Source organism: Eulemur rufifrons, chromosome 15 (genome assembly GCF_041146395.1).
Source record: "Eulemur rufifrons isolate Redbay chromosome 15, OSU_ERuf_1, whole genome shotgun sequence".
In the NCBI taxonomy this organism is placed as follows: Eukaryota; Metazoa; Chordata; class Mammalia; order Primates; family Lemuridae; genus Eulemur; species Eulemur rufifrons.
The window spans coordinates 97,824,795-97,838,704 of record NC_090997.1 but is presented as its reverse complement, the minus strand read 5'-3'; the positions used below and the strand labels follow the sequence as shown (position 1 = coordinate 97,838,704).

The 13,910-nt window shown below is 38.6% G+C and overlaps 1 protein-coding gene across 1 annotated transcript in view; it reads left to right on the top strand.

Moving 5' to 3' along the window:
* IPCEF1 (interaction protein for cytohesin exchange factors 1) overlaps positions 1 to 13,910 on the top strand; it is a 72,524-nt gene that overhangs the window by 37,844 nt on the left and 20,770 nt on the right. Inside the window, exon 9 of the mRNA XM_069489098.1 lies at positions 7,090 to 7,462. Coding sequence (XP_069345199.1) covers positions 7,090 to 7,462 — 373 coding nt within the window. The remainder of the gene's footprint in view (positions 1 to 7,089; positions 7,463 to 13,910) is intronic.

Here is a 13,910-nt window from a genome sequence, read left to right as displayed (position 1 = left end):
AAGAATCTTTACGCTTTCAGAATCATCAATCAAATGCTTTTTCTTAAAACTTCTAAGTTGAGCATCTTTTGGCAAGCCACTAATGTGAACATTTTCTAAAGAAATATATTGGAAATAGTAAGATAAATGTTGAACAGCTAGAGTTATTTTTCCCTTAGCAACAGGATGTGTTCCTCCTGCTCACATATTCCTCGGGCAGATTTTGTTTTTGTTTTCTCCTGTTTCTGAAAAACAGACATGCAAGGCACTTGGTTAAAATATTTAGGCTTTTTATTTAACCAAATGAAAATTTTAAAAATATCATAGTAACTTTTATCTTGAACATGAATTATGTTATTGTTTGGCTCAATATGGTATAGGCTAGCTATGACTTAGATACATGAGCCTGTGGGTAAAAATAATTTTTTTTCCCAAGTTCTTGCCTTAAAAAAAGTATTTTGGGTAATGAACTTTCATTTTGTGATGATGAACTCAACATTGTGTAAAAATAGTATTTCGGAAAACTATCACAAAAATTTTAAAATCTTGAAAAAAGTTAAGTCAGTGTCCAGTTGCTCCAATTGCTATAGAGTAAAGGTAAGCTGTGGAACTTCAGCACCAGACCAATTTGCAATCTGCGTCTAATGGGCTGAACCACATTCCACAAGATAAGAAAGAACACATCAGGATCTGTCCTGAGTGAAGACCTTTTTTTTTTTTTTTACTCTTTCTTCTTTGGAAGGCCTCATGATATTGATAGACTGATAGTGGGAAGGACAGCCATCTATTCTTAAAGAAGTTAGAAATGGCTGGGCATGGTGGCTCACACCTAATAAATCTTAGCACTTTGGGAGGCTGAGGCGGGAGGATCGCTTGAGCTCAGGAGTTCAAGACCAGCCTGAGCAAGAGCAAGACCCCATCTCTACAAAAAAATAGAAAAATTAGCCAGGCATCATGGTGTGTGCCTGCAGTCCCAGCTACTGGGGAGGCTGCGGCAAGAGGATCACTTGAGCCCAGGAGTCTGAGGTTACAGTGAGCTATGATGATGCCACTGCACTCTAGCCAGAGTGGCAGAGACTGTCTCAAAAAAAAAAAAAAAAAAAGTTGCAAATGGGGAGCTTTTTGACAGAGCATTTCGTGCAGAGCAAGATATTTGTGGAAGTTGTGGAGGAAATCCCAGTAATCAGCCAAAGCACAGTGGCTGTTCCACACCCCTCTCCTGCCTTCCTCTCCTGCTCCCTAGTTGAGGCCCTCATTAGCCCTTGCCCGAGTTATTGAAATAATAGTTATTTTTCTTTCCCTGTCTCTAATTGCTCCCCCCCTTAAAAAACTGTCTCCAAATTAGTCTTCCTAAAGTGAAGTTCTGGTAATATTGATTCACCTGCATAAAACCTTCCATTGAATCCTCATTGCTTATCTGATTAATTCCTGACTCTTTGGCTTGGTATTTAAGGCCCTTGGACTTTCTTCAGACTACTGTTACGTCTTGTGGCTGATTTCTCCTTTGCCATAAGCTGGAGAAACTGCCTATTTCCCAAAAGCTTTCCAGACTTTCCTGCTCTTGCACCAGTAATTAGTTATAAAGTTTCTTCACTTGCAAAACCAGTTGCCTCTCACCCCAACCCCAATTTCACCTTTTCAGTATTTTTCCAGACTGCTTTACATGTGTCTTCCTTCACGACAGCTTCTCTAGTCCTCTATGTCAGGATAATTTTGCCCTCTTCTGAGCTCTCTATATTTCTGTAGAGCTTTGTTTTTTGATGCTTTTTCACATTGTTATCATAATCTGCCTTGTTTTATAGATTTTGTGTATCTGGTTTATTTCTCTAATTAGTAATTTCTTACTGTCAGAGGCAGTATCCAATATCTTTCTGTTTACCCACAACATTTTTGACTGTGCCTAGTACATATTTGAAGCTAAATAAACATCTGATGGACAGATGGATGGGTGAGTGGGTGATTGTTGGGATTTCCTGCACAACCTCCACAAATTTATTGCTCTGCACGTATTTCCCCATGTGAATGAGAAAAATACTACTTGTCTAGTGCTTTTGCATGGCTTTGAGAAGGATGGTTTCATTTGACTCTCACAAAAAACCCAGTGTTAATTTTACAAATGAGGAAGCCCAGTTTCAGAGAAATAAATGTAACTATCGTAAGTAGCACTTACAAGCTATTTATGTTTTATTAAGACTATTCTTGCGTGTTATATCCTTTACATCTCTTGGTAAATCTGAGTGCATCAGGCTGCTGATATTTTTGTGGGTCTGCCATGTGCCAGGGACTGTGGCAGATATGGGGATGCTGAGCTGAACCAGACCATGTCTCCTGCCTGGAGCATCTTAAGTTCCAGGTTGAGAAAGAGGGCCAATAAATTTATAATTCAAACAAATTGTCCCAAGGACTGATCAATGCTATGAAGAGTATAAAATAGGGCAATGTGCTAGGGGATGGGGGTGGAGAGGATGTTGCTCTATGTACCCCTGTCAGGGAAGACCCTGCTGAGGAATGACATTTCAGTTGAGGTCCAAGTGATGGGAAGGAGGTAGCCAACCAAAAGTATGCTCAGGGAGAGCCTCTGAGGCAGGAGGACCTGGAGATGTGCTGAAGGGACAGAAACAAGGCCAGTGTGGCTGGCAGGGAGTGGATGAGTGGGGAGGAGATATAGCTGGAGTGGTCATTAGGGGTCCATTGGGCCTTCTCAGCTCTAATGAAGGCTATCAATACTTCTCTACTTGTGATAGACAGTTATTATAGGTTTTTCAGCAGAGGAATATTGTAATCGGTTTTAAGTTTTAGAAATACTCTATATGTTGTTTGGAGGATGAGCTGGGGCAGAGAGGGAGGCAATGGGGGAGGCAAGAAACTAGTAAAATAGGACTTCGGGGTAAAATGACTTCTCCAAGGTCCCTGGATACTAAAGATCAGAGCGATGAGTGGATTCATTGCCCAAGGTCGTGCAGAAGGCCATTGACAGAGGAGGGAGTATATGATACAAGGTCTCCTGGTTTTTAAAGTCATGTAACCATAATACTTCCTAGGGCTTAACAACAATTGACTGGTTTGTTTTTATTAATATGGCCAATTAAGGGAAAGAAGCTATGTACTTTACTTCCTTTTTTATCATTTGGTTTTATTTTGTCTCATCTTAAGTTATGCCTGTATTTTCTTTTTTGTTTCCATACACTTTCAGTAATGGTACTTCAGATTTCTCTGCTGACTCACTTCTTCCTAATTGTAGGCTTTTGGTAGCCATTTTAAACTTTTTCACCATGTCAAACTTGTGTTTCGAAAGGAGTTTTTTAAAAAAGGATTTTTAGAGCTAACTAACATTTGAATTAAGCATCTTCAATAAAAAATACTATTTAGAAAATGGGAAAAAAATCAGTATTAATTTTTAATTTAATCATATAGTCCCTTAATTAAAACTAAGATCTTTAAAATATATTTAATTTTCTCATTAAAAATGAAATATTTAAAACCCAAATGTTCTGAAATGACTGAAACCACATACAATTATTAATCTCTAATTAAATTATTAAGATAATCTTATTTGAGATTGTGAGAACATTTTGTGAGACTATTTGCATTGTAATTGGTACCAGTAACCCTAGATCCTGGGATTAGCATAACTCATCCACACCAACTTTATGGAAAGTTGCAGGGAACTCCTCAGTAAGAGGCTGAATTACTCTGGGTGCTTTTCTTAACATAGCTGCATCTCTAGACCATTCTTTGTTGGCATTAATTTGTTAGCATCTATGTTTCAGGTATAGATGCAAAAAAATAGAGATGCAAAAATGATTAAAAACAGCCTGTTCTTAAGTAGCACACCAAAAAAAATTAAACCAATCCATAATTACCATAGAAGTAGACAACTAAAATAAAATGACATTCCACTTGGTATGCTAGAAGCAAGCCCAGGAGCACCAGGCAAAGGTTTCTAACTGGCCCTGAGGCTATCAGAGAAGGCTTGTTGGAGCAGCTGGTGTTTGAGCTGACACATGAACGACAGGCTAATCTTAGCCAAGCAGAGTTGGGGAGGAGAGAAGAGACTGTCACTCCTTTCTACCTTCGTTTGATTTGCTTTGGGGAGTTTTATGAGTATATTGCACAAATGGTTCACAGAGGCACTGAGCTTAGAGTTCTCTGCCTGACACTGGCTACTAGTAGCTACAGACTGTTAGACATAACAGAGCATGCCTTGGCACTGCACTCTCTACAAAGCATGTTCCCATACTGAATCCCCTGAAACAGAACTCCAGGTTCACTTCGATTTGCATTTTGTCAATCTTTCTTTCAATGAAAACTCCTCCTAACCTAATAATATATATAGTGTTTTTCTCATTTCATTTTTCCTCCTCTTCAGTTCTTCTCATTCTTCTTTCTCTTTCTTTTTAGTTTTGCTCACTCTTCTCCATTTGAAAATCAAATGTTTGAGTGTTACATGGTGCCTAGAGAAAATGAGAAATTGAGAGCACTGTGTTTGAGTCGTACCACAAACAGGAATATGCCTCACAGATGTTGCTGATGCTGATTTACCAGATCTTTCCTCGGTCCTTGAAGCAGAGTTTTGAGAGTCATAAAACCTTGCAGAAAGTGTTGCAGCAACTGTGTATACAGTCTCTTGCTCAAACAGCCCAGTTTGCTATAATCAAATTAAAGTAGTAGCAGCAGGAGCTACAGGAAAAGCTCATGCTTGGTCTCTTTTCTAAAAAGGAAGCTGATCACATGGAAGCTCAGTTTTACTAAAATAGCTCACAATAGGGGAACGTGTCTGGACTGGGCCAGAATAGATATTTTTGTTAATATTTATTTTGTAGATCCTGCTAATGAGTAAACGATTCCTGGTGTTTATTTGGGCAGTTTGGAGGTTGTGCATTCCCTTGTCTAGATAACTAGACTTTCATTTAGTGAATTGCAGAACTTTGATTTCTTGGTCGTTAAATGGTCTGATTTAAGGTAACCAGTTTCCAGGCTACTTAACATGTTCCTCAATGGCAAATTTTCATGTCTGTGCCAATATGTTATTACTGGAATGACATATGTGATCACCTAGTATCTTAACTAGACATTTTAATGTCATGTTACTTAAAAACAGATTCATTGATTATTTGACAGTCTATGGCTAGTATGCAAGCCGATTGGGCACACCTTGGGTAAATATTGGCTTTTTCCATCAAAACTCAGAGCTTAGCACCTACAAAATTCTTGAAGCCGTATTGATTTGGAACAAAGTCAACATTCTGAGTTAGTTGCAATGATTCTGAGGGTTTTGGAGAGGATCCTAGTTTGCTCTTTTGACTTCTTTTAACAATCTCCTTCCTGTCACTTCCTTGGAGTTTTGAATGCTTGAAATTGACAGGAATGTCCAATAGGACAGCAGTCCCCAACCTTTTTGGCACCAGGGACCAGTTTCATGGAAGGCAATTTTTCCACGGACTGGGGTGGGGACGAGGGGATGGCATGTGATGGGGAGCAGTTGTAAATACAGATAAAGCTTCACTGGCTTGCCTGCCACTCACCTCCTGCTTGCAGCCCGGTTCCTAACAGGCCATGGACAGTACTGGTCCATGGCCTGGGGGTTGGGAACCGCAGCCGTAGGATGATGTAATAAAACCAAACCATACAATGCCATGTCCATCTTATCTGCCTTTGGAGATACAGGGTGGCTCACAGAGCGCTGGAGTCTAGATATTTGGATTTTATTGACCATCAAAATTAAAAATGGAGGAACAACATAGAGTTGTTGAATATTTATTTTGCTATGGAGGACATTAAAGAAAACTCCATAAAGACAGCTTTTATATGCTATCACTATTTTTCAAAAGAAGGTGTGTATTTCAGCATCAAAATGTAACAAGGATAAAAGTTTCTTTCAACATCAAAATGTAACAAGGATAAAAGTTTCAGAATAAATGTAGTCCTTTCTGAGAGAGTGTTCTTGCTGGTGATGTTACCTTGATGTTTTCTCTGTGTCCTGGTGAGAATGTTGCCAAGGATGCCAGGTGCCCTTGGAGTGCCTGTTAGGAGCTGCTATCAGAAGATTCTGTGTCCTCAACCCGCTTCTCATCGTCTGTGGTGCAGCTTTTGGTTTCTCTTTAATAAATTAGGAGGCTAGGCCGGGCGCGGTGGCTCACGCCTGTAATCCTCGCACTCTGGGAGGCCGAGGTGGGCGGATCGTTTGAGCTCAGGAGTTTGAGACCAGCCTGAGCAAGAGCGAGACCCCACCTCTACTAAAAATAGAAAGAAATTATATGGACAGCTAAAAATATATATAGAAAAAATTAGCCGGGCATGGTGGCGCATGCCTGTAGTCCCAGCTACTCGGGAGGCTGAGACAGGAGGATCGCTTGAGCTCAGGAGTTTGAGGTTGCTGTGAGCTAGGCTGACGCCATGGCACTCACTCTAGCCTGGGCAACAGAGTGAGACTCTGTCTCAATAAATAAATAAATAAATAAATAAATAAATTAGGAGGCTGGAAATGTATTCTTGTCTTCTTTGGTGAAACTTTATTAAAGTTTTTAAATTATTGAAGAGTGAATGAATTAACATTCACCTAACCTGTGTAGTTATAAGCTGATGCTGTTACATGCTGAAGAATATATGAGCAATATTCAACGGCTTACATACCTACACTTTGCCCGCATCACTGAAATCCACTCAGGTAACATGATTTTGCTTCCTGTCTGGCTCTATCTTTGTCTTTCTTTCTCCCAATCACCTTTCTCAAAAGTTTTTGCTCCATAAGTGTGAATTCAGTGATAATTACAAATTATTTTTTGTTAAAAGTATATTTCAATATTTTAACAGATTCCCCAAAGAGGCCTTTTAAGTTTCTGCAGAGCATTGAAGAACGTGGTAAACCATAGTACGGAGACTTTTCAGGTCCTAGAACAGTGAATTCAATATTGTACAAGTCAGTTTTGGAGAATGGCGTCCTAGTGGCTGTCAAATAGAAATAAATATCATACGTTTACTTTTTCACTCTTTTATCATTGGTCACTTTTTGAAAGAACCCTGGGGCATCTCTATTGAAAATGAAAAGTAGAAATGATGTCTACATCATGATTTCTTTTATTCTTTTTTGGTTCTATTTGTGAAAAATAGGCTGCACAGCAGGCATCCTCATCCTCACCCAAATTGAGTGAAACATCGTGTTCTTTGTCTTCCCTGGAAAACTCAACAAAGACACCCAGCAGTTCTTCTTCCTCCTCTTGTAAAGAAAGACAGTCCTGGCTCGACATAGTTAACAGTTCATCTGCTGCTGAAGATTTGGGACAATCTATAACATTTGCTGTGCAGGTTCATTCACCTGTACCCTCAGAGGCAAGCAGTCTCAAGGCCCTGGAAAACAATGTTGTCACATCAGAAAGTGGATTTTTGAACTCTTTATCTAGTGATGACACTTCTTCCTTGAGTAGCAACCAAGACCATCTAATTGTCCCAGATAAACCTACTGGATCAAAGACGATGGACAGAGGTAAACTGAGAAATTGTTTATTCTTCTTTAGAGAATGAATATTTGCATGCATATGGAACTCTGTTGTTAATTTGTAACAAGAATGGTTAAACTCATGAATGATGATTCAGTAATTAAGCAGTCAGGGGGGCATAAGCTCAGGGGCTGCTTTTGTAGAGGAGTTTGCATGTGGACAGCTCCAGCTACCAGGCCACTATTTACTGCTATGTTACTAACCAAATGCTTTAGAACTATGACACATGTGATCATAAACTAATGATACTTTCCCACCAAGCTGAGAAAAAAGCTTGCCTCTTGAAGCAAGGATTTGTTCTGTAAAATTTGGATTCAGTCAAAAGGCCACACTTAAGGATCTAGAAGGCCACATGTGGCCTTAAAACTGCAGGTTCCCCTGCCCTGCCTTGTGCTCTGGAGCTTGTGGTAGTTAAATCAGGATTTTGTAGCCTGGTATTTATAACATCGCCTCGATGGTTCAACATGAGCTCAGAGCAGCCTCCTTTCCTGGGACATGCCCACAATGTCTGCTTCCTTGCCAGTTAGCTCCTGAATGTGCTTGTGTGGTTTACAGGAAGATGGACAATTTGCATGCACTAGAACCTTTAAATATAGAGGAGAGCACAGCTTATGCTTTTGAAAACATTTTAAGTCTTAACAAAGGAAAAAGTTAATGGTGCATAGAAATTAATAATGTAAGTTTTTTTAATACTCTGTGATAATTGGTCCTTATCTTCTATTCAGAGCTAACTTCTTTTTATTACTATTCAATCGTGATGTGTCTTTTCTGATTGTGCTTTATTCATTCTGCTGTAAAGCAGGCTCACCTGATAAAAGATACTGAACAGTGAGAGAATAATGAGCTCCGTTTGTATTTATTGGGATACCATTGAGAGAAAGTTGACTTGCTAAATTCCCATAATAACTGGCTGGAGTTGCCTACTGATGTAGATGACTTCTCTCCCCTCTCTTCCAGCCTAAGCAAGGAATTTTTCTTTAAGTTCTCAAATTTTCAGATGTATTCTATTAATTTAATTTTTGGTAACAGAGTAATTTGGCCAAGGATCACAACTCCAGACCAAGTTGTGGGGGGGTGTGTGTGTGTGTGTGTGTGTTGTATTTGAAAATATGCAAATTTGAATACTCAGGCTGGTACTAATTCTCTAATTCATCACAGTTGTCACCCTCTCAGAGGCTTTACCTGAAGATGCTTTACACAGTTGAGTTATCCGCCTGGACTCTGATGGCGTTTTTGCTTGATACACCCAATGTAGGCCAGCTCTCTATGTTACATTAGAAAAACTGGAGTGAATGAAGCCATTGGCAATCTAAGCTACTTCTGTAGGTGAATGAGGACGGTAGGGAGAGAAATAAACAGCACCATGGAGGAATTACAGGGGCATGAAGATTGGACTGTGAGGAATGGGAAGAGGAGACTAGAGCTGGCCTCAGGTTTGTAAGGTGCTGTCATGTAGATAAAGTATCGGGCTTAAATGTATCTCCTTGGAAGTACAAAACTGAAGTCAGTGGTGCAAGTAGAAAGGAAGGAGATTTAGGTTCAGCATAAGAAACTTCTTTTTGACATTGTAAATTTTTCAGAATAGAATGGGCTCCTTGGAAAGTAATGCATTCCTTATTGTTGGAGGTGTTTACTCATTCTGTGGCAACCATTTTCACTGGCTATTAATCACACATTGCATATTGATCACAATTTTTGTTTTTGCAAATATATACTGAAGAGAGAATTTAAGTATCTTGAACTAGATGACCTTTAACTTTATCCTTAGAGGAGCCTTCCAGGTATAGGCTCGATGCAACTAAGGAAAATAATAAAAAGTACTACATCTATTATCTTTCTGCTATAAACTCTTACTTTAATCATTGGGTCATAAGTAGAATTAAAAAAGTTTCATGCACACATACACCCCCCCCACACACACACACACTCCAGGATGAGCATAGCTTCAAAAGCTTAATAGAGAATAACTTTCCATTTGCATTCTTTCCTGAGAGATAACCCTGCAGATTGAGAGTTTTCCCCTAGGACCAAAACTGAGAGTCACGGGAAGATTTATGCAGTTCTTGCTCATGTCTAGATGCCATTCTGGGAACATGTGTGTTGTGGAGCCTGGCAGGGTACCAACAGCTCTTTTAATGTAAGAACAAAGAAAGCTGGTGGTATTGAGTTTTGAGTTACACGCAGAGTGACCAACAAAATCTGTGTGCTTCTTCAAACAGCTTGATGTGAAGACGTTCTTCTTAGTAAAAAGGAAAAGAAAATGAAAGTATTTTTTTCCTTACTGATTTGTTGGCAGTTGCCATATGTTAGAGAATTTTTGCTGATGATATTCTCCTGCTGCTGGGGATTTGGTTAAATTCCCAGAAGAACTGAACCATATAAAGTCATCTCTATGGAAACAGCAACCCAATCTTTACTTGCGTTTGTGATGATTTGCTGTTGAGTAATCAAATTGCGTATTGTGCATTTTTTTTTTTACACGTGTGTTTATGTGTTGGAGAAGAGGTAGCTTTTTCTTTTTGTGACTTCTAAAAATTGTTTTTGAGTTATCAATCAAAAAAATTCTTGAAATTCCTGTGTCTGAAATATTGTTCAGGGTGTTTTTGTGTCAGGGATTGAAGTCTCAACATGATCCAAAATAGGAGTTAGGATTTTAGAAGATGAAGTCTCAGTCTCGAGATGCATGTGCTGAGGAAAGAGGCTTTTATCCTAGACAAGATTCTTAAAGGTTAATAACTGAGTTCTGAAACAAGCAGACAGCATGTATATTATAGCCTTCCTTTTATATATATAGACAATGAAAGAAATATTTTTGCAGTTGGTATGCAATTAAAATTGTGGTTGCTAGAATTTTATGCTGAATTTAAATATCCTTTTAGACATTTCTTCCTGTAGTGTGAGCTATTAAAAAGTAAAAGCAGGGTGTTAATTGCATCCTGTTGCCTCTCTACACTGGGAGTTGCAGAGCTCTAGGGATTCTTCGCTGGGTCTTCCACAAAGCATGGTGGGGAAAGAGGTGACGGGGTTAATGGAATGTTCGTCTCAGCTCAGTTGTACTCTGTGCTCTTCCTTTCTTTTGTGAAAGGATTTTTGGCCCCTGACTCATGCCCATGGGATAACAAGTCACAGGGCATGTCTCTACACACATATGGACGACACACACTACCTGCTGACAGCGTGGAGACAATGTCACTTCTGCTCACTCGACGAATGGCGTAACCGTACCCCGGATGCTGAAAAGCTGCATGTCAACTACTAAGACTAATACCTACTTTATGTAAATAAATTGCCAAGTACAAGTATAGCAACAGTGTATTTGGGAGTCACATAGATAAAAAGCTGAATAAAAAACAATGAAGAGACAAGCTAGAGCATACATGATTTTTCAGAAAAGTGACATAAATGAGCCAGATTTTAGGATTTAACAAATATTAGGAAAAATTGTACACAATCCGAGTGTGCACAGTACAGATGCTACATTATTCTAGCTAGCTACTTTGAGTGTTGCTGTAGGAACCGTGTGGCGTGCCTCCTCAGGAAGCAAGCAAAGAGTAAGAAAGTGGACTCGTTGAGTACCTGACATGTGTGTTGTGCTAAAGTGAATACAAAGATGAGCAAGACACAATCTGTGGACTAAAAAACCTCAACACCTAATGAGGCAAGTGGGAAGAATTAGACACATTTAACAAAAGAAAGTGGAATAAAACAGGTGCCACAAGAGAGATGTAAACAGAGTACTCCAGGGATTTAAAAGAGAGCAGGAACTAAAGACAAGATCACATCTAAGTGGGAGGATCTGTGTGTGGAGAGGGGAGCGGTGGGAAAGGGGGTGGAAAGGAAATTTGGCCGATGTTGAATACCGGGCTAAGCGTTGGTTAATTTCGATAGATAATGGTTGACTATTTCCAATCAGGATAATCACATAATTGGAATGGTGCTTTAGAAAAATTATTTTAGCTTTAGAATGTAGGGTAGCGTTGAACAAGGGGAGACAGGAAATAAGAAGATTTAGGGAGCTTCTGTAACAGCGGAGGTGGCAGTGGAAACAGGAAGGAAAGGAAAGAAGGATTCCATGGTGTGCATGTCAGGGTGAGGACGGATCTTGGTCTCAGTATCCTTAGTACTTAATGTAGTCCCAAGAATATTTCCTGGTAATCCTATTTTTTCAGCTGTAATTTGAGAAGTGATCTGAAACTGGGAATACGTATTTAATATTGAGAAAACCTTTTTTTTTTTTTTTTATTTTATTTCATCTTGTTATGGGGGATACAGAATTTCAGGTTACATACGTTGCTCCTGTTCCGCCTTTCCCCCCAAGCCAGAGCTCCAGACGTGTCTGTTCCCCAGGTCGTGAGAAAACCTTGAATATATATTTGTTAGCCTCGATGACATTGATATCAGGTATGGATATTCATCACCTGCTCTCGCTGCTCCTGTGTCGAGTGGCCAACGAGCCCTCTTTGTTTTCATAGTTATGCTGATTGTGTTACCTGCACATTTGTGCAATATGACTAGGTCCTTTGTAGTACTCAAACTTTCTATCTCATCTTTTTCTTCTTCCTTCCTATAACTTTTCCTGAGGCCAGGAGTTAGCAGTGGGAGGTGGTGGGAAGTCACTGGGGCAAGGGTTTTGAAGACGGTGACAAGTGTAATCTGGACTTTGGAGGCACGTAAGCTTAGAGTGGCAATGACAGTTTGAAAGAAGGAGGAGGGGTTAGGGAGTTGGAGGACACAACTGAAGATGAAAGACATAGAGGTTCAAAAGACAGAGAACGCGAATAAGTTAAAAAAGGAATCTTGTACTTGGAAAGACATAAATTTAGAGGTGAAGATTTTAGGTGTAAAATGGTTTTAAGAGTTGAGGAGGGGGTATTCAAAATGATCTGCTCTGAGTATCAAGTACACTGGGAACACCACTGTGCATGGCCACAGAATTCCTGCCCAGAACACCACGTTTATTCCAGAAGGAAACTGCATCTGTCATGACAAAAATAAGTCTTAGAAGTCTGTCATGTTGGACATCCCCTTTAATGCTATGCTACCTGAATTGTGTTTTATCAACAGTTTTTGAGTACTTTTTGTTTGTATAGGGTATGGAAACAGCACTGAAAGAAAAAATATGGAGTATTTTCATATTTGATGGTAGGGTTGTTTCTAAATTAATGTAACTTTGGGACAAAGTAACCTGCTGTGGGTGTCTCCCCTTGTTGGTTGGGATGCGAGGCAGAAGTTCTTGTGCTTATCATGTGGTCTAGTGGTGTAGATGGTTTAGAAAGTTATCAGAAAGGTCTTCCATTTTTCTCTCTCTTTCTTATAACTTCTTGTGTTTGATTAAATTCTTGGTTTCTGAATTCATTTCATGATTCTTTTCATACTTATATGCATCCGCATTTCTCCTGTTTCATGGGGATTGTGTATTACAGTATAAAAGAATCATATAAATAGAAGAGTATTATATATCTATAGCTAAATATTTTTTTCGGCTTTTCCTGACCTAATTGACAGAATGAAAAAACAAAACATACATCTGTATGTGTGTGTGTCACATGTGTATGTATATATATAACGTACACAGACACTCACATATATATTTTAAATATATATTATATATCTTTGTTTTATTTTGCAGTGCCTTGATGGCCAGTGTGATTAAACTTCTTTCTCAGTGTTTTGGCCATTTGTTTATACATATATACAGTTCATTCATTTGTGCATTTTTAGTTGGTTTCTTATTGACTTTTAGGGTTAATTTATTATGAATAGTCACACTTTATAATGGCTATTATAAATATTTCTTCCTGTTTATTTCTTGTTCTGAAAATTTTGTTGATAGTGCCTTCACACAGAAATTTTAAATTTTTATGTAGTCAACTTTGTCATTATTTTCTTTTTGGCTTTTGGGTTTTGTGTCTTCCTCAAGAGGGATGTTCTTACCTCAATTTATGATAATATTCACAAATATTTTTCTATTTACACATTTTAGTATTAAAAATATAGCTTTTATTTATGACTGTATCTAACTTATTTTTAAGTGAATATTCAATTGCCCAATGCCATTTAACAGCTTCTTTTCCCAGTGATTTGTATCATCTTTACACTATCAAAAGTCCTATATGTATATGGGCTTGTTTTTCCAGCTTTTATGTTCTTTAATTGATTTTTTTTATTACTCTGTCAGAGTCTACCTTTATAGCATGCTTTGATATTCTGTAGAGCACAATTCTCCTTGACACTATCTTCCAGGTAATCTTCTGAATTTGATTTTCAAGTTTTATTTAGAATATCACATTTGGATTTTGATCAAAATTTTCTCGAATGTTTAGAATTAATTCAGTGAGAAGTACTGTCTTTAAAGCATCAAGTCATTTCATCTATGAACATGGTATATCTCCTATGTAGGTCATGTTATGCGAGTACATAGATGACACTAGATAA